Below are 27,469 nucleotides of genomic sequence, written 5' to 3' on the forward strand. Positions count from 1 at the left end.
CTGCACTATTCAGTGTTAATATCAAGATGGAGCTGAGGAAACAAATCTTGATTTATAACCTTCCAGGTTATTGTATAGAGCTAGAAATACCCTTAGCTTATCTAACTTCAGTCTGAGTAGTCAATACTTTTGTACCTTCTTCCATCATGGGAATGGAAAAAGAAAGATTTTTGGTATAAATGTGTCAGATACATTGCCAGTTCATTTCGTTGGCACACAGGTGACCATCATTCAGCAGAGCTGTTTAATATGATGATGTTCCTGCTTTGCACAGGATCCCTAAATGGCATTGTTATTACTAACTGATTCAGGGAAGGGCAAGACAGGAGTATTTTTTCTTCCTTTAGGAATGTGATATTCCCCCATTCATTTTGGCATGGTGTTGATTCTGAAATGTTTTTTCTTGCCCCTGAGAATTTTCCTGTATTGTCTTCTTGCACTTAGTCTGATCTTTAGACAGTTTGAGACTATCTTGAGCTAGTTGGTTTATTCTTTTTCTCTTTGGAGTGGGGTAAGTAAGTCAGGATTCAGCATTTTGTACCTAGTAATTAATGTAGCTGAATGGATGATTAATTAGTTTGAAACTGGAATAAATTTGATTTATTTTTCCCCTCAAATTTTAAAACAGATAAATACAGGAATGTTTCATGCTGTATGGGATGTATCTTGCCAGGGTAGGGTTAGGGTAATCGGAGTACCGAAAGAATTTTAAAAAATTCAACATAAAATGTGGAATATCCATCATTAAAGTTCTGCAGTGGCAGCATACTCTGTATTGCAAGTAATCATGTTTTATGTGGGGAAAAAAAATATTAAATGTACGTGCTCACCTCCTCTTTGTAGAAGAGATCTGGTTTTTTGCAGAGTTTCATGGAAGACTGGGTATACCTCTGTTTGAATTAAAAGTATACCACTTTAAATTTCTTTTCTTGTAGGTGTTGAAACGACCAGAATATTTTGGGAAGTTTGGTAAAATACACAAAGTTGTCATTAATAACAGCACGTCATATGCAGGCTCACAGGTAAGTCAGAGACCCTTGTGAATTCTTCTTTTTTAATTCCATTAGGAAATGCATGGTGTGCAAAGTGAATCCAGGACCCCTTATTTCTGATTAAGCAGTAGGTTAAAGACTGTTAAAAAACCCTAAAACCAAACAACATTGAAAGAATCAAATTACTTTTAAGTTACTGAGGCATTGTCCAACAAGACTCTCCAAGCTGGATGTCAGGTGCAATGTAGAACGATTGAAAACTAGGAGATGGTGAGAACCTTTTGAAGAAGCAGCAGTATGGCATTTATTCACTAATCTGCATTTTGAGGATAAAATACCTTGAAGTATTTTTAGAACTTTGAAGCAACATTTCAATGCATTTCTTCTTTTCTCCATTCTTTATGCCTCACATATGAGCTTTTATGAATTCTACCTTTTTTGCCAGTTTCCTGTTAAAAGCATTGAGCCTTGAATATACCAGTTTATGAAATGAACAGCTAAAAAGGCAATTTAATGATCAGATCTGTCTGGGGAAAGAAAAATAATGAATAGTGCATGTTTTCTTTCTAGGGTCCAAGTGCCAGTGCATATGTAACCTACATCCGGTCAGAAGATGCCCTCAGAGCCATACAGTGCGTCAATAATGTGGTGGTAGACGGCAGAACACTTAAGGTGGAAATATTTTTACATTCTTGCGTGTATGTTCTCGAACACTAATGTCAGTGCATAATACAAAATTATGGTTGCAAGGATACGCTTGTGTTGCTGAATAAGTGTATTGGGATTTGGCCTCTTTTCCTAACAGTAATCCCAACATTGCAACCGGACTTGTCTATCTCTCATTGGCCTTTTTAGCCATCAGCGCGCTTGTAGCAAGCGTGGGTAGAGCCCTTTCAAATCTTCGTTCGCGAAGCCTAGCCATGAATCCCAACATGGAAGTTCAGTGAGCTTCCAGCAGGCAGTGTTTTGGTGGGTTAGCAGATAACTTCTTAAAACAAAAGTTTGAGACAGAGATGCACCACCTCTCCATTCTCATAGTGGCTTCTTGGTTGTATAGTATAATAGCACAGTGTGAAAACCTGACTGCTTTTACAAAGTGTTTCTGTAGTCCATATACCACACCTCTCAAAAGCTCCCTGGGAAATCGAAGTTTTGACCTGTTGGTGTCTGTGTAAACAGGTATTCAGGCAGACTTGGCCAAATTGGTGGCTATAGAAAATCCAGTTAATATTTGTTCCCTGAGCCTGCTACTTATTTGTCTCCTTATGATTATGAACGGAAATATTTACTGAGGCTCTTATTTTGGCATTTTATTTAGATTGGATGAAAATAAAAATGCATACTAATTATCTAATCCTCAAGTATATAGATTTCTTACAAATGGACTTCTTATTCCATCTGTGTCAAAAAATGCATTCTGATGGAATTCCGAATCTTGAGGCGAAATTTTTTTTTTTTTTGGAAATACAGCTTTTTTTAACTTATATGGTAAAAGACATTCTTAACCTCCAGTATTTAAGTAATGATTTTTTCTTCCTTTAGGCATCGTTAGGTACAACAAAATATTGCAGTTATTTTCTAAAAAATATGCAGTGTCCAAAACCAGACTGCATGTATCTACATGAACTAGGTGATGAAGCAGCCAGTTTCACAAAAGAAGAAATGCAGGTAAGTCTAATGAATAGGAAACACATGAAACATGGCATATATGTCTTACTGTCAGTGATTTAGTCTAATTATGTGTAGTGTAGCCTTTTGCTGAATGCTATGGCAGAAATTAATTTTGAAATCGGAAAGGTGATTAACCAGTTGGATATTGGAAGAGAGCAGTTCAATATTTTCGTTGCATGTTGCTTGATCTGAAAAGTGTGGTGAGTATTTGTGAGGCAAAAAGGTGGAGATAAAAGTCTTAGCCAAGAATTCAAGTAACCTTGAGTTAGCTACTTGCCCTTTTTTCACACCAGTGCAAGGTAACATGCTTAGATCTCTGTGAAAGAAGTCAGTGCACATCTGGCTTTTGCTGTAGCACTTGTGTGTGTGAACAGTTATCATGGACTGACTGTTATACTGTGATGGACCATGCTGTCTGAATTTGGATATCCTTTTTAGTCTAGGAAGTCTATAGAAACCATATGTAAATGAAACATTGAAGGTAGCTATAATAACATCTAAATGATGATTCTGGGATTCTTCTTATTATTGCAACATCAAAATGCTTATTGTCTGGGGTAGGGAACTAAGTAAATGGGTAGATTTACTGTTTCAAATGCAGTGCATTCTGAGGCCTTTTGGGTCTGCCTCCATCTTTCTTCATGAGGTATGGTAAAGCTTTTAAACTCAATCTCAGGCATGCCAGCCTTGCATCCGTGCTGTAATTTTTGCACATGGTTTGTCTGTGAAGCAGGGAGTTCCCACCCCTAGTGTCAGCCTAAATGTTGTTCTAGTAGAATTTATTTGATGTGTTATTCTCTGGCTTACATCAGCCTAAGGAAGAATGTTCATATCTACTAAACACTTAGTTATTTATAAGGACTTCAGCTACATTTTCTTCAATTAAAAAAATACCTGTTCAGATAATAGTCCCTATAGTATATATTTTGTTGTGGACAATTGCAATAGAAGGTAAAATTCAAGGACAAGTTGCAAACTAGGCCACCTTCCCTGTTTGTTTCCTTGTATTTCTCCCACCACCTAGATGTGTTATATTATACATATTTGAGGATATTTTCCTGTCTAGGCTTTTTAGTTTTTTATAGAGCTGTCAGACATGAATTTGTTTAATCCATTTTGAACCTGATACTGTCAACCGTATAGACTTTTGTGGCAGCAAGCCCCAGAAGTTCACCAGCTGTTTTTGTGAAGTACTTTCTTTTGCCCGTGTTAAACTACTGTCCAGTTAGTTTTGTCAGGTCTCGCTTAATATTAGCCTCGAAGTACTTACTGAAAGCAAAACCCCTTATTCACCTGATTCATTGCCTTTGTGATGTGGCAAAACTTGATCTAATCTCTCTCAACTTTCTCTCCAAATCAGTCTCGGTTTGTAAACTTTTGTCAAACAGTTCCTCCATTTCTGAAATAATTTTGGTTGCCCTTCTCTTTATCTTCTGTGACCTCCTTGAGATGCAGAGCTCAGATGCATAATGCAGGGGAAGCAAAATTTATTAGTCCTCAGAGTTTTATGTGTAGTGTGGTATGTGCTCTTTTCCATTTTGTTTTGTCTTTTTTTTTTTTTTTTTTTTTTAATTATTTTAAATGCCTTTTCTAATGATGCCCAGCACATTTTTTGTGGCTAGCGCATAATCGACAATTTCAGAGATGTGTTCACAGTAACCTCAGTATCTCTTCTTTGAGCTGTAACAGCAAGTTCACAGATCAGTAGAGGGCTGGTATGGTTTAGACTGCCTCTACCTTCATGTGTTACCTGACACATTTATAAAGGGAATTAAATAATGCAAAAAATGTTAAATTTTAGATGTACAAGTAGTGTGAGAACTGCTAAATCAACATTGAAGATGTGGTAGATAATAACTTGCATGTTTCAGACTTAAGATTCAGAGGACCTGACCATAAATCTTGGCATTTGTTTCCTTTGCTGAAGGACACCTTTTGGTATCTGGAAACTGTAGATAAAAGCTATTGAGAACTTCAAATTCACTGTTCTATTTTGCATTGATTGAACTCATAACAACACTTAATTTGCAAGTAATAATTCTTAACATAAGTGTCATAACAACCTACAAAAAACATGAATGCTCATCCTGAATTTGTTTCAGATGTCACTTTAAATGTGGGAATAGATCTTGCTGGGTTTGTTTTATATATTTAGCCCCAGAATGTTATCTGCAAGCTAGACTGAAAAATACTCTCTTCTGTGCCGAATTCTAATATTCTGGAGTTGGATTGGACCTCCTCGGTTTCTGAAAGCAAGAAATTGTTCTCAATAAATTGAAAGAATATTTCAATTTTTCATTTAATAAGAAGAATGATTTATCAGTTATTACTTAGAATATACTGTTTGTCACATCATAGTTAACACTCAGACCACCTCAGCTGTTTCATTAAGCTAATAAAAAAAGTTTAATTCCTTTTTGGAAGAACTTTTGGTTTAAGAGAAACTCTTCATTCCTTCCCATCCTCTGAAAAGCTTAGTATGGTTGATAAATCAAATGCAGACTGCCTTAGAGATATAGCTGTTCATGATTTATAAAGTATAATGTCAAGCTTTTAATTAGAACTGAGTATCAAGTTCTAATAAGGTTGTGGCTATTTTTCTTCTTCAGAAGTTTCCAAAATTATTAATTGGTAGGTACATCCAAGTGATTTCTAGGCAAGCTTTAGATTTGTTGAGATCAGATCTGTGCTGAGAATGAGAAGCACTGTTTTGGGCTTGACAGGAGGGACCTGTTGAGTTGTGAAAGCTAAATTATTAAGCTTTGGGATGTATATATGTATATTATATATTAAAATATTATAACTATAAAAATATATATTAAACCAGTATTTATTCATAGTGAGTTTCTCTTTTCTTAGGCGGGTAAGCACCAGGAATATGAACAGAAACTACTGCAAGAATTATACAAACTAAACCCCAACTTTCTCCAGTTATCTACGGGTACAGTTGACAAGAACAAGAACAAAGTGACAGCACTGCAGAGGTATGATGCGTAAGTACTGATGACGGACTGCCTGGCTATGCTTGCTTTCTGGTTATTTCAAAGAAAATGTTCTTATTCCTACTGCATCCCCTAAATTACCTGCTCTTTTTAGTACTTACTATGTGATAAACTCTGATACAGATTTTCTCTGTGGAGGGACATATTGTGATTTAGGAATGGTATTCTCCAGTTTAGTGCTCCCACTGAAACTACTCCAAACCCATACACCACTCTCGCTTCCCCCTGTCCTCCTGCCCCTTCCCCTTTGGCAGGCTGGAGAGGAGAATTGGAGGCACAAAAGGTGAAGATCATAGCTTGAGATAAGAACAATGTACTGGAAAGAGCAATGAAATAAGACAACTAACAGTAACAGCAACAATACTGATGAGAGGGTACAATCATAGAATCAACTGGATTGGAAGAAACTACCGAGATCATCAAGTCCAACCCTTGACCCAACACTGCTGTGGTTACTAGACCATGCCACTAAGTGCCACATTCAGTCTCATCTTAAAAACCTCCAGGGACTGTGAATCCACCACCTCCCTGGGCAGCCCATTCCAATGTCTGACCACTCTCTGTAAAAAAATTTCTTCCTAATATCCAACCTAAACCTCCCCTGGCAGAACTTAAGACTGTCTTGTCTTAAGACGAGAAAGGGGCAAATGATTCACAAGTGATTGCTCACCCTGCAGAAAACCCCAGCAGTACCTGACCACTCCTTGCCATGCAATGTGACCCAGAAGGGACTCCATCCCTATCTCTGGAAAACGAGGTGGTGTAGAATAACCTCTAAGTCCTGGCCATGCCCCCTCCTGGCTACTGCAAACATTAACTCTATCCTGGCTGGAACCAGGACACATGCACCACTTTGTTCTAATACAAAGTGAGTGTGAGGCTTCCTTAGGGAAGATGTGTTTCTGCTGTGTGCATTTGGATCAGTAGTTCAGAACAAGATAATCTTATTCTGAAAAAAGACTTGTGTTTTATATTTGCAACAGTGCATAATATTTGCTAAAGACCAGATGTCTCCTTTCTTCATATGGTGTCGATATGAATGCAGTATGTACTCTCATAACTGGGACACCTTGTGGTCTTGATTTGTGTTTTTTTACATCATGATTTATAGTGCAGTCCATATATTTTTCACTATGTTGTAATTGCAGATATCACTTATTATGGCTTGGTAATATAATGTTCCATTGAAGTAGTTTCTTCAGTAAGTTATGAAAAGATTTCTTTCCATATAAGGATATAGTTGCACAAAGATAAATGAAAACCTAAGGTCACTAGACCTTAATTATTCATTCAAATGTCATATTTAAGACAAAGAAATAAAAACTGTTGACAATTTCCTCCACTGCTTGTACTGTTTTCATGGAGATGAAAATCCAAGGAGATGGGCAGAGTGGAATGTGAAAGTCAGATTGCTCCTCATCTGCACCTTGGCCTTGTAATCAGAGTTGGTGTTGTGTAGCAGTTTATCCACTACTGATTTTTTCAGACAATAGTTTGCCAGTGCACAGCAACCTAAGCAAGCAAATGGGTACTGGATCTAAAATTTTACCGGTGGAGCTTGAATAAGTTCTGACAACTGGTATGGTAGATGGTGTACTGGGATTATTTTCTTTAACTTTTGGAGGTAGTGTCATATGCTCTTCCACTGCAAGTGGTCAGGGCTTCCAGTTAAGGACAGTGCCACTCTGTATTTCTTGGGCCCTGGTTCAATTTTGACTTGGAAGGTAAAGTGCAGCAAATAAAGCAAATACACCAGTTCTTGCATTTGGGTATTGATAATTTTATGCTTAAAGTCTGAAATAAATTTAATTTGAAACCTCATTAGATCCCAGCAAAACAGATTATACCATCAAGGGAAGAATGCTCTATCTGGAGCTGCAGCAAACTTTTAAGGCTTTGGAGAGCAATTAGGAGTCAGAGCTTGGCCAATCTGTGGTGCTAACACTTGGCACTTATGGAAAAAATAGCATGTTACTCTAAAGGCAACAAGTGGTCTGGAGTTAATTTCTCTTGTCACTGAACAGCATCATCACAACACGGACTCTGTTCTTTAATAATGGCTAGGCACCGTGTTTAGGGTTGCAGAGTGAATTTCTTGCAGCTGTGATTTTGACGTCTTCCTTCAAGTCTCGCCTCTTCAGTACAAAAGGTAGTTTTTGAGCTGGTTCTCTTTCACAGCTTTCCACCCAACTGGGTTCTTGGTTTTGTTTGATTCGTTGATGTGATGTTAATATTTCTGACAGTTTGTCAGGGCCTCTGACAAATCTGTGGTTGTTTTTGGGTTTCTGGGGTACAGGATTTGATTCACTCGGGAATTGAACATAAGTTGAGTTCTAAGTAGTAGATGTTGAATTTTAAATATCCAGTGGTAGAAAACAGCTTGTTAAACTGTGGTTTTTCTGCAGTTGTCTTCTATTTTGAAAGGTCCTGTTTGCAGACCTTTTCTTTCAGCTGAAGACAACTGTTGAAATCACCCAGTGCCGCTTTGTCTACACTTATCTTGGTATGTCACGTTATAGTGACTGTGTTCTCTTTTAATTGGAGGTATATTCTACATTTAAAACAGATCAGGCTTTTTTTATTTTCCTGATGACATTTTCCTAAAGAACTGAATTTAACGCTTTCTAATGCCACAAGTGAAAGCATTAGTTAAGCACCTGCTGGTATTTTAGAGAACAGCCCTTCAGAGGCATGTAGCTTTGAACTTAACCGAAACAAAAAAAACCATGTGCACAAAACACCATCCCAAAACATAAACCAATTTGTTTCTTTGCCTTTGCCTGTGGATGCAAAACTGACTTTTAACTCACATTTTAAAATTAATTCTAGTATAAAGATTGTTATATGCATTTATGCACTGCAGTGGGCGTAAATTTGGATATTTGAAGTAAATCTATTAATGGATTGAAACTCTTGATATATCTAGATTACAACTCACCTTTGTCTGGGTGAGAATATTAAATGATTGACATTGTGCTGCTGCTGTCTTTATTCCTTGATGTTCTATATCTGATCAATTTGCTGTCTCTTAGTCCAAATGTATACAAAGCCAAGAGGAGATCTGTACTCAGGTCAAGGCTCTTGTCTGTGTTCATATTTGATAGGTATATAAGAAAAGATGGACACAGAACAGCAAATCTTACATATGGAGATTTGAGGGTAGCTACTACTAATTTTATCTGAATAGGAGTAGGAAACACTTATGTTACTATAAGCAGCTACAGAAATTTCCAGATTCTGATAGTGAAATCACTAATTTGACCCTAAGATGTAGAGTAAATGTTGAACTCTGTAATAAGAACATACTAATGAAGGGCAGCATTAGGAGGGGCATATATGTTATAAAATTTTTTTGTGAAAGCTTCTTTCTTAGACTGCACTTGGACACTAAAACCAGTTCCTAATTAAGCAAATGAAAAGCTCAAGTTAATATAAACGCTCAAGAGCGCAAAAGCAGATATTTTATAATAAAATTGCAGGGTTAGCAGATAACACTGTATTTGAATGCATTCAGTTACAGATTATATTTCATCTTGCTTCAATTTGTATGGAATGTAACAATTTTCAGCAAAACTTGGGCTTTGAGTCCTCTCTTGAACTTCTTTCAGTTCTAAAGTGCAGTCTGAAATGAACTTCATTTTTACTTTATAAAAAGAAAGTAATTATGGCTTTAAACTGGAAATGAAGGGAGCAGTAACTCGAATGAACAGTGTGGTGGTCTGACTGGTCTCATGGTCTGTTAGCAAAGCTGTGGAGTCTTGTGTAGATGTAAAACATAAACTTCATCTGTTGTGACCAGGCTTGATATGACCTGGAATATAAAACATATTCAAAAAAAAAAAATTAGCTCATGACTTACAGAACTTAAAAGTACTTATGGGCTAAAGCAAGTAATTCCAAATGAGGTATGCAGAGGTCTGGACACTTGAACTGTTGATGGCTTTTTTAATTTTTATTTTGATATTTTTCCTCTCCTCTAAATGGACAAGTTTGGACTTCAACATTGACAGAACAACTATCTATTCAGCAAAGAAAACAGAATTCCCTCTGGTTTTCTCTACCCTACCTATCCCACTAATTATTTTTTTTAAACTTAAAATCTGAGAAATAATATCCAGATGAATCTGTTCTTATGGATTGTCTGGCACAAGAATTTATTTCCCCAGTGTTTACAATTTTTAAAACACTTTCTTCATAACTTGAACTCTTTTTTTTTTTATTTTTTTATTTTACTCTTGCCTTTTTCCAGACCCAACAGTAATAACAAAGATGCCTGGCCATCATTACAGAGTTCAAGTAAATCAGCCAACGGTTTAACAATGGAACACAGGAAAACGCCTCCTATATTAGAAAATGGCACAGACCCAGAACACATGACTCCAGATGGTGCAGACTCAGATTTCGGGTAATTGTGCTGCCTTTTATACTTCAGATAGCTTGCTTTCTCTCTCACTGATTGGTGTGGAGGGAATGATTTTCCAGTCTCTCTCTGGTTGGAGACTGGATTCAAATCCTGATTAGGGCACAAAAAGCTGTGCTTAGCATAGCCCATGTCAAAAAGACTGATTGGCAGATTGTGCAGGAGAACCCTAAAATGAAGTTAGTAAGTGATGTTGCAGGTAAGGGCTGAGGGGAATGGAATAACCAGGGGTTCAACAGCTTATACAGCTGCATGGTCCCAGTCAGAACTGATCCCTTCATTTTTTTCTATACAGAAGCTTCCACAAAAGTAACGCACTATTTGCTGTACATAGGAGGCTTGTCACTTGAAAAAGCTTCAGTAGAGGAAAGTTAAATGTTAGGACTGAATATCATTTCCTTACAGTGATGTGTTCCAGAAACACAACTGCAAACGTAAGGGTTCCCCAATTACCACTCTGTTACAGAACAACAGGGCAGCAAATTCAACTGAGGCTTCTTTGTGCAAAGGAAGTAATTCATCTACTTGCAGTAACCAACATTTTTTTCTTCTTTGGTGCCTTCCTTAAATAGAACTAATGTCCTATTAAACATCTTAAACATCACTTGCAGTTCCAATCTTAGTCTATAGTCATGCTGTTTTGTTTTTGTGGACCCTTTAGGTAATACGGGTTAGGCTCATTAAGAGGTTGGATGGGAAAGCAACAAGGTAAACCCTAATATTGCAAGGGATGGTGTTGCTGATTAGGTAGCCAATCGTCATTTTAAATCAACATTGAACTAATGCATTAACATTGAGAGTCTTTTTGAAAGTGGTACCTTCTCGTTAGGTTTAATGGTAGTCCTGTTGAGGAGTGATCAGAGAGCCTGTGGTTGCATCTCAGTGATGTACAGGTTCCTTTTTTTCCTGAAAATAAAAATATTGTAGCAGGTTTCCTGAGGGCTGGAAGCCTGTCTTGCCACTAAAGGCTCCTTAGGCAGGTTCAAGTATTATAAACACTTCCACCATTCAGATTGTCATTAAAAGTGTCTTAGGACATAGATTCGAAACTGCAGCATTGAGACTTTGTTAGGTGTAGGAAAAGAATTTGACTGGAACATCAGCTCTGCAATCAGAATTTATTGTATAATGAAGAATCTACGGCAAATGTTTTTGCTTTATTCAGAAATTACCAACCAAAAGCTGTTTGTTTCAAATAGAAGAACTTTCTTCATGCGGTTGGATCATTGAGTAGAAAGTATTTGTAAATCTTCACTGGAGTAATGCTTGTTTGCAAGTATATTCTTCTGATTTTTCTTTTATAGTCATAAATACTCCAGCTTCATTTATCTGTTAGAGGTAGACTCAGTCTTTTTCACAAAAAAAAATTGTGGATAGATTACTCTTACGCAGTTTCTTTAGAATGGAGAAGTAGTTCTGCTGGCTTTCAACTAGGCATTTTGGGATGAGGGGAACAAATATGAGGGGAAGCAATCTTATGAATTGTTGGCCTTACAATATGGCTGTATGCAGTAGCTAAACTTTGCAGCAGCAAAGGGTGTTTGAAAACCAGGTGTATGTAAAATCTGAAGTCTGCACCCAGTTAAGAAAAAGTGTTACATATATTTGTCTTGTACTAACACATCATGACTGTAATTTGACTTGTATCCCATTGTGACCTCTTAATGGAACTGAAATTAATGTTCTTCTGGTCCTTGTTTGTAGGATCTGCATATTGGTCTGCACAGCCTGTTGCTTGTGCATCTTCTCTTATGGGTAGATAAAAATGAGAGTACCTTGAAGTTGTAAAACAAAGATTTTAGTGTGAACTTGAACTAATACCATTTCATTAGTGTGCTATTTAGCATAAATAGGGCAGTTCACAGATGCCTCTCAGTATCTTGAATCCTCAGATGTACCATATCAACCAAGTCATGGTAATCTGGAGTGAACAGCTTTCTGAGGTTGTTTTGTGCTGTATCTTATATTCTCTTTACTTTGGGCTGTTTTTTATGCTATGTCTTTTTTTCCATTCTGTCATCTCAAAACTCAGTTTTCTTTCCTTGGGACTAATTTCTGCTGGTTAAAAGCTGTTGGGAAGCTTAACTTGCCACCAGGACTAGCTAATTTAATGTTTTATCTCTCCCCAGATTTATTTAGGACTTGCATGGGAACTGAAAACTGCGTATTGGGAAAATAAATCTTCCCAAATTTCTCTCCAGCAGTATCATAGGTGGAACTGACTATTACAAAATAACTACCATAGCGGTAGAGTCCTGGGTTTTTGGGTTTTTTTATGCTATGAACGTATTCAGAACTTCTCTTTTGTTCCTTAAGGCTGTCAACAAGCAGAGTGGAGAGTGGTGGAAAGAAGTATTATAGTATATGACAAATGATTGGAATGCTTATGATTAAAAAAACAGTCTCATAAAAAATAAATGGACTCTTTTCTTTAATTCTTACTTAATAATTTTGTTATGTTTTTATTTTAAGGCTTGTCTTCGACTGTGAAAGCAAATGTTGATTTTCATGTTAAATACTTGAGTATCTTATTGTCTTTTTCCCTCCTACTTTTGCAGCCCTATCGATAAACCTTCAGATTCCCTCAGTATAGGAAATGGTGACAGCTCTCAGCAGGTAAGACATAAAGCTAAGTACTGTGAAAGTCACAATTGGGTTTGAAGACTTGGTGCAATTTGCAGTTGGAGAAGCAAGTACTTTCTGAAGTATATCATAATTTTAGACAATATTGAAAAATGCAATTGCTAAGTTGGTTTTTGTTTGACCTGGTGTTGAGCTATATAGCTAACATAATTGTGGCCAAAAATTTTGAGGAAATTTTTTGTCTGTATTAGTGAGGAATATTTTATATATAAACACTCATGCCCTAATTGCTTCTCTTCCTCTCTTGCCTGTAGATAACAAACAGTGACACACCTTCACCACCTCCTGGTTTAACAAAACCCAATCCAGTTATACCCATCAGTTCATCTAATCACAGTGCGCGGTCTCCTTTTGAAGGGGCTGTAACAGAATCACAGTCACTCTTCTCTGACAACTTCCGGCACCCCAATCCCATCCCTAGTGGGCTTCCTCCATTCCCCAGCTCTCCACAGACTTCAAGTGACTGGCCCACAGCACCAGAACCACAGAGCCTCTTCACATCAGGTATGTACACAGGTTACATGGCTGGGTATCGCTTGCTTTTGCAGCTGAGGTTTAAAACCGTGTAGAACCTAAAACTCTAGGACGTGCTCATTACTGTGTTTTCACCCTTCATGAATGGTTAAAATTTGTTACTGAACTACAAATGAATTGCACTGACCTAAGGGTTTCTTCTAAAAGAATCTTTACAGACCTTTCAAGCTGTATGGCTAAATTACTAGACTGCTTATTTTAGTTTTTCTTAGCAACGTACCTGTCTAAATAATAGGATGGGAAATGTATGCTGAAATATTTAATGTATAGACTTTTATTGACAGTTAAGAAAATACAGAGTGTCAATATATATTGGTGTGATAATCTGTAATTCTGATATCAGAAGCTGTTCTGTAGAATTCAGAATTTTCTTTAGTATCCTGTGTAGTTACCTGAAGGTACCTAATCTTTCTCTTTCTGAAGTGAGATTCTACAAATTCCAGTAAGATAAAAATATGGTTAATTGCATCAACTAAAAAATACCTGTGTTTTCCAGGTACTTTGCTATGAATTACCACATTATATGAATGAAACATGGTTTTAGGTGTATTTATATAGTCTTGGGAATTGTTACCAGTATTTAAGAGCTTACAAATTATATATCTGAGGGAATTGTTAGAAAATTAAATGAAACATTATAGTAAAATATAGAATGTTGGTTTACTTAGTGATTAGTCATCTTTTGATGTTTATCTTGCTTCTGGATATCATAGTTTGTTTGTAAGCAATATTATTTTTTTATTATCTCTTTGTAAGCAATATTATTACCAAGGGAATTACTTGCTGCTAAAGTACTTTATGTACCAATTTTGTGAGGATTAAGAAACAGTGAGAGACAATATGCAGGTAGTAGAGATCATAATTAATATGAAATGATGGTTACTATTTAAATAAGAATGCAGAGGACAATTTTTTATCGATCAAGCAACTCTGTATTGTCATGCATTTTAGAGTAAAAATATAAGTGTAAATTTTTTTTCAGAGAGGATACTGAACCTACTCAAAGCAGCAGACCAGGTCCCTACCAGCAGAGGGAGTTAATGTTGCGAGTGATACTACCCTTGTACTTAGCTTGCATGACCCCAGTTTTGAGGAAAAATACTGTGAAAGTATTCACTGAACCTGAATAAGAAAATTAAAAGTTTCAGAGAATGAAGTATTAATTGAAAATTCAGGCAATTTCTGGTAACCTTTTTTTCAACATTCTCAAAATATTTAACAATATCTTGTAATACAGTTCTTTATGGTTTTTGTTTTATTAATGTCTCTGCTCAAGAATTTGGCTTGTGTTTTCATAATGGTAGATAGTAGGGGATTTTTGTTGGTTTGTTGGTTTGGTTTTGGTTTTTAAATCACTGTTCAGAGATTCCTTCTTTTGAGGAGGAGTATCTCTTGCCCACCTTTCTTGCTCAACTTTAATACTGAAAGCAAAATACTTAACTGAATAACAACCTCGTTTAAACTCTACTTGTTCACACTTCCATGAATTAATATGGGTGTAAAGAAGGTTCTAAGTGAGTTTATATTGGTGTCTTTCTATTTTTTGTTATTACTGAAAATAGTGATTTAATAAGGTTTTTCTGTAGTTCAGGAACAGAGCATTTCTGCAGTAAAAATACTATTTGCTAGTTCTAACACTTCACCTTTGGTAGAACTCTATGACAGTTTGTTCTGAAAATGACATTCCAAGCTGATGAATAAGGTGTCTTTGGGGAATGTATAAAGAAGCATTATATGGAAGATAACAGACCACAGTCAGATACACAGACTGAAATTTTTATATGGATAAATAGTTACTAATTCTTGTTCTAAATCCTGTTCCTTTCTTCTCTGACAGAAACTATACCAGTATCCTCCTCCACAGACTGGCAAGCAGCTTTTGGGTTTGGTTCCTCCAAACAGCAAGAGGACGACTTAGGGTTTGACCCCTTTGACATCACCCGCAAAGCCTTAGCAGACCTGATTGAGAAGGAACTGTCAGTGCAAGACCAACCTTCCCTTTCGCCCACATCTCTTCAGAACCCTACCCCACACACTACAACTGCCAAAGGGCCAGGCTCTGGATTCCTGCATCCTGCTGCACCCACAAATGCCAACTCTCTCAGTAGCACCTTTCCAGTCATGCCACAGAGGTTCCCACAGTTTCAGCAACATCGAGCAGTTTACAACTCCTTCAGTTTTCCAGGCCAAGCAGCTCGCTATCCTTGGATGGCCTTCCCACGCAATAGCATCATGCACTTGAACCACACAGCAAATCCCACCTCAAATAGTAATTTCTTGGACTTGAATCTCCCACCACAACACAGCACAGGTCTGGGAGGGATCCCTATATCAGGTATGTGAATTGGGACAGCCATGAATATGACTTAATTGATGCTCTCAACTTCTCTGAACCAGGACAGGAAAATTAGTGTAGCCAGATACAAGTGGTAGAGTGGTATCTCTTAACTGTCATACTAGATTTATGAACAGAGGGAGGAATATTGTTTTAAATAGAACCTTTCCATTTAAAAAAAAAAAAAGTAACTGGATATTTAGCCTTGTAATATTGAGCTTTATAAGGAAGGTGGAGTATTCTGTGCCCGCTTAATTTTGTGCCAAAGCAGATTGGTATTTTGGTTCTTCAGTCTTGCCAGACTGGCTTTCCTTAAGAATAGGCCCTGGAAGCGCATTGTGACTTTCTTGTTGACATGCAGGTGCTGACCAGAGTTCTTAAAGTCGTGCAAAAAATTGTAATGACGGTAATTTGTGCCAGATGTCTTGGCTGGGTTGTTCCCTCTTGCGCATAACCAAATGGCTACACAGTAAAACATTCAGTGCTGTTCATTTCTGTACTTCAGGTGGCCTTAATATTATGCTAATCTTCCACTGAATGGATGCTTGCAATGTGTGTAAGAGGATTCATCCTGATTGTGAGGGTTGTGATGTTGGAGAAAAAATAAATGTGCAGTCAGGCCAGTTCAGGCTGCCCTGAATGGATTAATAGGCTCTTGCATCAAATGCTACAACTAAGGAGCTAATTGTAACAATAATTGTCTTGATTAAAAATTCACTTCTGGAGTTTGAAGTCCTTCCATGTTTCCGATTTAGCTTGGCCGACACAGATTCTTTTCTTGTAACGGGGGAAAAAATTGTATTAAATGTATAATGAACTGCAGGTAGAAAGTCTCTGTTAGCTCTTTGTAGTCTTGAGATGGAGAAAACTGTTTCTTGAGATGGTGCCAGCATTATTTTCTTTTCTAGGTTTTAGAAGTACTAGTTATACTGTAAGAAAGTGACCTAGAAAAAGTCAATGTGTGCTTTTGATGCTCTGGTACAAGAACTAATTTTGACTGTTACTTTCCTGTACTTTGTACTCTTTGAAGGCTTGTTGTAGCTACATGACCGCTGTATGGTCTTGAGGCTGATTCAAAGTATAAACATGGTCCAGACTACAAATGCACGTAGTTCAAAACTGTTTATACTGGCAGTGGCAAATTTTTAAGCCGAAAATGACTGATACTGGTTACACTAAAAAAAAAAAAAAAAAAAAAGTTTTTTTGGCATAGTGTAAAACCTACAGTATCCATAACTGCAGTGTGCAGTGTTGCTCACTTTCCCCTAAACTACATAGAATTTCCAGAAACACAGCAAGACAAAAATCTGTTCATAGTACAGGTTGATTCTAGGTTTGCAGAAGTATTGCTTTATTTTAATGGCAATTGACAGTTTGGAAGCAGACCTTTCTGTGTTTGTAGAAGACTTGTAGATCTGTACACCTTCTGAAGAGCAAGTTGTGTGGTGTTGATTGATGCACAGCCCAGGCCATTTACTTCCCCCATAAGTTTAAAGGCAACAGAACAGATATTTAATGATGTCTTTTTTTGTATGCAACTGCTAGAACCAATTGATCTCAAAATATTTTTGGCAAATACAGCGCTAAAAACAAACACGTGCTTTAGTTTCTATGACAAGTTCCCTTGAGTTGGTTTTAATCTTGTGCTATAGAAAACATTGTTAGTTGCCTGGCTGACAGTTAGATAGCAGCAGTTGCTGCAGTGCAAACACTTCTCAGGTGATCTACGTGTCAACTTTGATGTATCATGAAAAAAGAGTCATTTGTACAGACTTAGGTTACTCTTTCTTTTCCTGCTGCCAAAAATCAGCTGAACTCTCATAGTTCTGGTTTTGTTTGCTGGACTATGGATTTGTATTATTTAGTGCCTAGGGTTTTCTTTACTGACGTATCTGCTTGAGATGTACAAATGATTTGAAAGTCAGGAGATGACCTCATATCTCTTTTTTGTGTACTGACTCTATAGTTTCCAATTTATTGATTATTCTGTCTTTTCTAATCTGTATCAAGTGTACAGGTCTCTCAACAAATGGATTTCGTATTCTTTCTGAAAAAACAATTCCTGTTCTTTGTTTGCTTTTAATCTTATCAGTATCAAGTACATAACTACAGAATTTTCCTGGTTTCCTCATTGGATTTACAAGTACAGCTGAATGGTGGGGTTGGAAGTGGAAAGTGGTGTACAAGTACAGAGAACTCGCTTTTATGAAACTTTATTCCTGTGCTTTATAACTAACTCTAACTGACCTGCTAGAAAGGCAGTGCATATCATAATAGCTATTTAGCAGTATGGAGCAATTAGTGGTAGTACACCTGAAGCTCCTTTTTCTTGTCTCTTTTGTTAGTCCATGTTTTAGTAAATGTCATCAACTCGGCTGTTTCAGATGTAACAGCAAAAGAAACCAAGAAATACATGTGTGTGACATATTAAATGTAATTTTCTGAAGCTACCTTTTGTTTATTTTAGAGTCTGAGCTGCACTGTATTCATAACCTCATAGCTCCAACTAGGGCTGTTTTGTGATGTGTGCCAAATTTAAATGGAGGGACACAGGCACTACCTACATTCTTTTTATTTTTTTAAGCTCATTTAAAAATAATTTTCATCTGGAATTTAGTTGCCTATTTCTTAGAAGTAGTATTTATTAACTAATTCCGTGGTTTCCAGTTAAATGACACAATTGTCTTCATAGTTTTATTATACATATACTTCAAATGTGCCACATTCATCAGGCATGTTTGTCCCCAGCCTATATTTAAATGAACTCTTTAATTGATTGATTCCCAGAGTAACATTTTTTTTCCTCCCCCTACAGTATGATTTTGCAAACTGTAGCAGATGTTACATGTTGTCATTTTCAGGGACAGTTTAGGCTTGTTGCTGCTCTGTGGTGTGGGATTGATTAGATGGTTTACTGTGTAATTATAACTGTAACTGCTTCAGGAGAAGTTCAGTGACTTCTTCATTGGCAGTGTGTTTCTTGCTAAAAGAAATCTTACCCTAGATTGTGTGCAAGCTATCCTAAGAATACAGGACAGCAGCTATTCCTTGTTCCTCAGATAATGCCAAAGGAAAGATTGATTCACTGACAGCAGTGTGGGTGGGTGGGTGCCTTTATTTTTAGGTTACTGTAGGATAACAGGAAACTCTTTGTAATTTTATCACTAACACACTATCATCTTTGCTACCCTACTGCCTCGTGGGGTGTTAAAAAATAATAGGTGTAGTATGAAATAATGAAGTAGGTTTCAACTTAACAGTGTGTTTGGAGACAGGTGCTTATAAAATGAGATGTATGCACATTAATGTGAAAATAGAAATACATAGTTTTATTTCTGGTGCTTACTGAGTGGTTGGTAGTCATTGATTTGGTTACATAGAAAATGTATAGGACCAAATTCACAGAGTTAAAAGTATTAGGAGAAAGGTGTCCTGTAATTTTATGCAGGATGAAGTACTTGACATTTTGAAACACTGGCTACTATTTCATTTATTACTTTCATAGTTATCCTGAACATAATCCCAAATGAGCAAAACCTTAATTGTAGGCACTTATATATTCAATAAAAATTGAAATAGTTTGAACTGTTCCAAGACTAATGGTACACAGTAATGTGTATCTATTCTTCCTAAATAAATTATTGGAACCACTGAGTTGGAAGGGACCCACAAGATCATGAAGTCTCATTTCTGACTCCGCACAGGGCAGCCTAAAAATGAAACCATATGTCTTGAAGCATTGTCCAAGTGCTTTTTTAACAAAGACAGGCAATTGATATATATAATACATGTATTAGAAATCTAAATAGAGGAAATAGTCAAGTGTACACAGAGATAGGAAGCATAAAGAATTAAACCCTGTCTAGGATAGGGGAGGAAAAAAGTTTTACCCATTGTCCTTGAAGATAAGCACTGTAAAATCTATCAAGATACTTTAGCCATGAAACCGACTGATGTGGAGATTGCAGTGGGTTTCTTTGAGCTGTTCCTGGAGCTTCAGAACAGGGGGCTTGAATATAATAACTCTGTGTAGTAGAATATAATGATGAATCAAAATTTTATTCTCTCAAGACCTTTTAGTTTTGGTGTTGTGGCTTATATCTGTTGAGCATGTACAGCCTGATTGATGGTATTACATGTATTAAAGATGAGACAATAAACAGACAGCTCTATTAATTTTGTGTGCCACCCAGCAGTGTTTGTGGTAGTGGTATTGCATTCCTTGTCAGGACACTGATTAGCATGCATGTTTTCAAGTCATGCCTTCATTTAGGTTTTTGTGAAGCAATGGCTGGTAGCAGGGAGGACAAAGCAATGAAGATTTTATTAAGAAAGTCCAACTTCTTCCCACTTTAAGTCCTGAGCTCTTCCATTTCTGCACAATCTATGGTGTTGCATCTACTGCTTTAAATTTTCTCGCCTCTATGCCCTCAGCTATTGAATGTAAACATCAAATCCTTTCTTGCCCAATGATACCTTTTGGACAACATTTTAGTAATACAAGGGAAAATCCCTATATATTGGCTATGATCACATTATTTAAAGACTTTATTTAAAGCACAAAAAAGGATGAGATGGCAGAATTAGTGTTGTCATGCTTTCCCTGTAATACTAAGAGTCATTGTCTGACTTCGTATTTTCTCATTACGCAACTGCATTTCTAATCGAGGCACACATTTCTTATTTGGTTTGGTCTTTTTGACTTTGTCTTCTCTTTCTGGGTTGATTCTATCTCTTGAACAAAAAAAAACCCCAAAACAAACCCAAAAACAAACCAACAAAAACCACAAAAGAACCCCACACACAGAAAATCTCCCAACTCCCCCCTCCATGCCTTGGTTTTATACAAGACTGGGAACAAAAAAAAAGAATTTGTGGCATAGGAGCTGACATTTTTCTGTGGTCTCAGGATATGATACGGGGTTCTGGGCATGTTCTGCTACTGTGCCTCTTTAAAAGAGGCTTTGGTCCATGTGGTATGACTGTTGAATTCAGCATGTTGTAAAAATTAAATTTCTCCAAATGCTGTGTACAAAATGCTTCTAATCCCATACCCTAGCAACAGTCAATGTGCCTTAAACGTTGCTGCCTCACATCCCTTTATTTGGATGCCATGGTCAAAAGACTTTACTACACTTTTTCTCTTGACTTGACAATATATGAAAGGTATAATGCCTGTTTTAAGTATTGATTGCCTTACTCTTAACAGTAAGAGATGTATTAGTCCATTAATTTTCTATCCTTTAAAGAAGACCACTTGCTTACTTGATGGTCTTCCTTGATGTTTGGCTTTCTGACAGCAGCTGGGCAGAAAGCATGACAGCTGAATGTAGTCTTCTTTGCCCCCTGGTTAGCTCTGTGTCTGCCTATAGCTGAAGTCTTTCTCTGATTATGCGTACTGAAAATAGGAAATCTGGCAAAAATCTTGGCTGATACAACTAATAGTTGTAGGTGCCATGCATGGTGCCTCCAAAGGCTTGTATCTTTTCCAGAGTGCAGAGCAGCTCCTCTCAGAAGTGGATATGTTGCCCTGATAACAGGGTCACTCCTCTTTTGAAACTTCAAAAAGTACCTTTTGTAGACAACCCTCAGCTGCTTCCATTATTGCTTTTACTGGTGTATCCTGTTTTCCTCAACAAAGATGACCATTGTTAGTGCAGCCTTTGACGTTGAATATTTTGTTCTTCTCATCAGTCTTTATGTTCACTGCACCCCATTTTTTCCATGGAGGTTCTTCACCTTTCTTCTTTAGGATACACTTTGTGTCTGTGTATCTCCACCCTGAAATTCATTCTCCTTTTATTTCCCATCATAACTAATTTTCTATTTCACTGGTGAAGAAGTGTTTGGCACAATATGGAATTAATTCAGTTTGAAAATAAACTTCTGGCTTGCTCATTTCTGTTTCTTTGGACAAGTTTGGTGGGGTTTTTTATACAGCCATGGTGTGGTGGTGCTAGGTTTAAAACAAATTAAATGGAAATGGGATTTCAGATTAATTTCCAAAATACTAAATCAGTGTCAAGATTAAAATCTGCTATGGATATTTCTTTTCTTAACTCTGGTGTCTTGTCCATTAACTCCTATACACTTTCTACTTTTGCTACTAAGACCTGGCTTCCTTTGTGTAATCTTGTCATGATCTCTGTGAGAACTTCATCTGCAGCACCTGTCCTGCTATTTCTCCATCTGTACCCAAATCTCATCTCACACACCCGCCCTTCCCTTCCAGAGCCTTTTCAGTGCTAATACTGCAACTGTTTTCTAAACCCTGTGGAATTTTTTCCTACCATTGTATAGGTGATACTGTTTCAAATAAGACTTGATACAGAAATATGTGTCCTCATCTCCTGAGCTTGTTTTTAAGCTCTTACAAGTTTTTTAAAATATTTGATTGCAAGAGTATTAGTCATGGCAGTGAAAGACAGGCATCCTGCTTTTATGAGTAGTAAGAGGGCTATTTTTAAATATGTAATTTTATTTTGGAAGGAGAAAATGTGAACAAAAAGAAAAAAGTGTGAAAAAAATCCTCCAACTTTTCCTGGCTGCATTGTATCAGAGGAATGACTAATCTCATTAACACTACTAGATTTGAAATAAATGCGGAGTTGGCTGAAATAAGTGGCCTGAGTAGCTGACCCAGTTTGCATCAGTCCTGACAGCTTTTTTAGTAGCTCTTCCCAGAAAGAGAGAAACAAGTGAGTGGGAGATATTTCACATCAGATTTTCTGACTATGTCTGTAGTAATGTCACCAGAGGAGCTTCAGCTGCACTAAGTGTTGGGCCTTTGCCTGTGTTTTAGGGATGGAAGACTGCATTTGTTGCTTATAGAACCTCTTCAGCCTTCTTTTAAACCAAAATTTAGAGAAGTTGCTTCCTTTCGCAGCTGACCCATAAGATCTTGGGATGGCTCTGCAGCAGCATACGAGGCAACTCTGTTGTCTGGTGTAGCATCTCCCTTCTCCAGCAGGCACATCCTTAGCCTTGGGCTGCTGTGTTCTCTTAGATGCTTTTCTGAAATACCAACTGGCACTTCAAAATATACAATAAACCACTAGCATGAGTTAAAAGGTGCAATTATATCAGTGATGTTAAAACCCTGGCATTTTCCTTTTAAAGGACTGGAAAGGAGTGCAGTTGGCAGTGCCACCTGTTAGTAGCAGTGTCTAACAAGAGGCTGTGCCTTGGCACAGACCTGAGACTTTAGCTCCTTCTAAGTCCATTTCACAAAATATCAATTATGACTGATGCATTTCAGCAAAAAGTACAAACAGTTCATAGGCTTCTGATGTAGACTTTTTTTGAAATGCACCAATTTGAAAAACGATTGAGTAAGAGCAAATGTAATCTTTTTTAAAATTGTATTGGAGGAGGAGCATAAAGGAAATATGCTGAAGGTATAAGAGTAATTGAAAGAGGAGCTTTACAAAAAGTGTTTCTCTTCTCAGTGATGCCACATCACATTTGAGGGCAAAAAGAAAATTAATCTTTTCCATTCTTTGCCATCTCAAGGTTCGTTTTACATCACAGCCTCATTTGAACTTCAGCTTGTCCTCAGAGGAATTATTTTTAAAAAACACATGTATTTAAAAATTAGGTCACCTCTATTAGAGGACAGCATTTAGTAATCGGAATAAATTTCATGTCATGGACAGTGAAAACTTGGCTTTCTTGCAATTTATATAATTTTCCCACAGAATGATTAAAATAATAATTAGAAATAGGCATCAGCCTTAATTGGTTGTTACAGATGTGGAAAAATTAAAAATTACTGTATCATTTGTCAGAGCATGCTTTCATTGTGCTAATCCTGGTCTTGTAGTCTGGGTCAGAGGATTGGTTGGATATTCCTGGAATCCAGAATCTCCATAACTGGATAGGCTCTAGCTAATTATAAATACAGCTTTGAAGATCTGATTTTTTTTTTTCTTTACCATTTCTAGTTTTTTCATAGCCCATAGGGCAAATTTCAGTTAGTTTTGTTTTGTTTTTTTTAATTTATGCATATGTCTATGCATGTACCCACAAGTACACTTGTACACACACAGGATTTTCATTTGAAGTCCAAGTTTGTTTGTTCCAGGGTAACCTGGTGAGACTGAACCCTCCACGACATGAGAGTAAGCAGCTTAGGTTAAAATGAACTTTCTTCTTCAGATTAATGGAATTGTGTGCTTTATGAGCTTTTTAATCAAACTGTTCTGTATGTAGGATTCAAGTATCTGTTTCCTTTGTTTCAGTATCTTAAGTCTTTGTGCGCTTTAGTTTAGATTTAAGGAAGTTTTTAAGATTATCGACTTCAAGAACTGGCTATCTTCTTAGCTGTTAGCTCATGCAAAAAAAGAGATGATTTATCGACTAAGATGGAAGAATTACCCAATACATTGTCTGGTTTATATGCAGTACATTGGATCCCAGCTTGAGTCAAGTCCTGCAATTGACCACTATGTGTTTTCAGCAATAAACTTTAAAAAGTCAGTAATAAAAAATAATGGGATACTCTGGAATCATCTGCTAAGAAGTCAAACATATTTTTCAAAGCAAGTTAGAAACTCAATTTGAAATTTGCTTATAGCTTAAAATTGGATGGCTGGCTGCTATAATTATGTATTAGATTTGGTCTCTTGAACCATGGCAAATATAAGTCAATCACAAGAACTCACCAGAATACTTGATGTAAAATTGCTTTTCTGAAATCTCATGAAATTCTGACACAGTACATGCAAGCAAATATGAGTCTTCATATTGTCCCCATACTAATGTTGTAGAAGGGATTTCCCCTGAAAATAAATGACATTTTCTGACTCATAACACTTACTTAGTCACAGAAAGCTTAAAAGGTTGTACTGTCAGATCCTTATCAAAAAAGAAAATTATTTAGAAAAACTTCCCCTTTTAAGTGTATACTTTAGAATTCAATATATTCCTCTTCTACTTGATAGCTTGACCAGCTGGCAAGTTAAGTTGCAATTGATTTTTTTAGATTGAAGAATAGTGTGCTTTTGTTTAAATGGCTGTCTTTTAAATTGGGTGAAACTAATATAACCATGGAAATCAATGTGGAATTGAGATATAAGGTGCTTTACTTGCATTATTTTAAAGCTGGGAGTCAATCAAAGCCAATTTTATAGATGTGTGTATGTACACAAATATGTATGAATGTATGTGCTTCTTTTCTTTCCTTAGCTTGTAGAGCTTATGACTGTAAGACTTTCATTTGAAATCCACACAATGGAATGACACTTGGAAAGCTGTTTTTGTGAATTGTCAAGTTGTTTCCCACGTATAGATGATGTTTGTGAGGCTTTTAAATGTTTCCTGCAAACGGCTTTGTCTTCTAGTTCTCCTGCCACTTGATATTTCCCTAATATGAAGTGGCTACTTGCATTCCTGATGGGCAGCACTGCTGTTTAAATGTGGGCAGTTTCAGTCTTCTTTAATCTGCCAGTAACATACTCAGGTCTCTGTGAATGGATGAAACTTCCACAATGTTTAAACCAAACATTGTGGATTCCTAGCAATCGTAGATACACAGAATCAATTAAATTGGAGAGTGAAATCCTTCAGATTGTAGAAGCTTAACTGCGACTTTAATTCATGGTTTTAAAAATTCCATGAGGAAACAAACTCATGAATCATATTAAAGTGACATGGCTACAGTTCTTATCATAAGTGTTTTGTTGATGGTTAAATATATAAGTTTTAGATGAAAGGCTTTTGAGTTTATAATGTCATGGGCATAATTTCCGTTTTGGATGTGGCAAGTGGTCCTTGCCTTCTCTTTCCCCTCTAAAGGGAAATATGGGACAACTGTTCGCAAAACAGAAGTAGCTGTAGAGGAAAGTTATTTTGAAATTAAAATAGAGAGATCCCTGTCACTTCTCAGAATAGGGCAGCAGGCTGTTTCAGGGAAAGCACATACTGTCTGTGATATCTGTGAACGTGGTAGCACAAAGCATAGACCCAGACCAGGGATGTCACTTCAAAGGGTATGCTTTTGGGGGGGGGGGGGGCATTTGTTTCTAATTGAGTTGAAAGACTCCTGGTGAACTCTTCCTGGTAGTCTTTCCTGTTCTTTTTTTTTTTTCCTCTCGTGTTTCTTTTGCTTCAAAGCTGTTACTGTACAGGGTCCTTGAAGATTTCACAGGGGCCTTTTTACAGGTGGGTTGTTGAAATAGCTATTTTATTACCAAATACACCTTGATAGTCTCTGCTTCTTTTGTTGCTAGTCTGTGCAGTCAGGTATGTGGCATCGCTAAGAAGTTTATTTTTCTCTCATATGATGATTTTCCTCTGAATTTATTTTACTCATTTGAAGCTTTTCTGTAGTTGACACAGTTCTGTGTCTTGGCCACATACATAGCATACTGATGTGTTCTTAAAAAAGAAATAAATAATTGCAATCTAGATTTGCAGGACTGCTTGCTTTTCGGTGGAACCAAAATATATAGGACTCTTGGCATAAATATATTTAATGTTTTTACACGGTTAGTACTCTTGTAACAGTTTGGAATATAATTTTGGCAGAACAAAGAAGTAGACTTGCTTTGCACTTAACAGTCTTGTGATCTTTGCTATTAGTCATATTTTTTTAAGCATGTACTGGGTGAATTTTGCTGTGGATTTGACCATAGGCTTGTATCAGAATTGGGGCAATAATGGGAAATGGTCTAGTCACTGTAGACAGACACTCATTTTAGTGGGCTTCTCTCACACCAAGTAAACTGTAAGCTGTGCTATCCCATTACCCTTAATATAAAATATCAAGTGCATCAACATCACAAATGTGGCACAGCCAAATCTGAAACACCTTTGGGTCTGCATTGCAGTGTCATTGTCAGAATTTTGGAAGTCACAAAACAGCCTGTGTCAGTGCAGCAGATGCTCGTGCAAACATCTCCCAAAGCACTGATTATGTACAACAGAACAGTGTTCTGGTTTGGCCATCATCCTCTTCACCATCTCTCCCCCAAATACACACTGCTTTGCCTGATTTGAAGGAATAGTGTTAACAGCATTGCAGGTAGAGAATAATGAGGTAACACTACCAGACTGTCTGGTAGAATGTAATAATGGGGCAATTAGTTTATCTAGAAATTAATTAAATTACTAGTTTTTGTACAGATTAATGCTCGGCTTCTCAATTGTATTATTTTTTAAAGTTAACTTTAATTATTTATTTAAATTGGATGGACAGGTTATTTTTTTGATGAAGCTTGTTTTTCTTTCCTTTTCTAGTCTAAGACAGTGGTTGACTTTGAAAATTTCACATGCAAGTATTTTTATTTCACATTGACATATCACCTCAGACACAGTCAAATTTCAGTGCTAGAACTGTGGGATCAGTTCACCCCTGTGAACACAAGTTTCTGCGAGACCAGACAGGATTATGAAATGCACATCAAGAGAAGATGAGTTCAGGATGTGTATTTGGGCCAAGTTTTTTCATAGTGGTGCTTTTTTCATAATGCTGCTTCACCAGGTTATTCTCTCTTCTGGGAGACAGTGCTGGGGCATGAGGAGAGGAATCTCATATTTATTTTGGTGTATAAAATATTTTCTTTGCAGTCAACTGAGTGTTACCCTGTTTTCTTCTGTTTTCCCATAGTCCATGGACATGCTGCTTTAAATTAAGATGAAGTTATGAAAGGAGATGGCATTTCCACTCCTTGAAAGAGGGAAACAGTGGTGTATTGGTCCTTATGTGCCTAGTTGTGATGTCCAACTGAGAAGTCTGATAATAGTCAAAAAATTACTCCCTCCAAACAATTAAGTTTAGAAGTAGGAAAAGGCTGATGCCTCAGAATTTTTAGGATTTTTAGCCTTCTGTAGGTTTTAAAGTAGCTGTGTAGTAAATATAGTTTTTTAATAT

The 27,469-nt window shown here is 36.9% G+C and overlaps 1 protein-coding gene across 4 annotated transcripts in view; it reads left to right on the forward strand.

Annotated features, from left to right (window-relative positions):
• The window catches only part of CNOT4 (CCR4-NOT transcription complex subunit 4), an 80,990-nt gene that overhangs the window by 46,954 nt on the left and 6,567 nt on the right, over positions 1-27,469 (forward strand). For 2 of the 4 annotated variants that reach the window (XM_050324353.1, XM_050324356.1), the window contains exons 4-10: positions 936-1,022; positions 1,563-1,664; positions 2,535-2,660; positions 5,523-5,656; positions 12,644-12,701; positions 12,983-13,232; positions 15,100-15,597. In XM_050324353.1, the coding sequence (XP_050180310.1) occupies positions 936-1,022; positions 1,563-1,664; positions 2,535-2,660; positions 5,523-5,656; positions 12,644-12,701; positions 12,983-13,232; positions 15,100-15,597 (1,255 nt within the window). The remainder of the gene's footprint in view (positions 1-935; positions 1,023-1,562; positions 1,665-2,534; positions 2,661-5,522; positions 5,657-12,643; positions 12,702-12,982; positions 13,233-15,099; positions 15,598-27,469) is intronic. The other 2 variants (XM_050324354.1, XM_050324357.1) reach the window with 1 other exon arrangement.

Source organism: Myiozetetes cayanensis, unplaced genomic scaffold, assembly GCF_022539395.1.
Source record: "Myiozetetes cayanensis isolate MyiCay16 unplaced genomic scaffold, myiCay2020 scf3, whole genome shotgun sequence".
Classification (NCBI taxonomy): domain Eukaryota; kingdom Metazoa; phylum Chordata; class Aves; order Passeriformes; family Tyrannidae; genus Myiozetetes; species Myiozetetes cayanensis.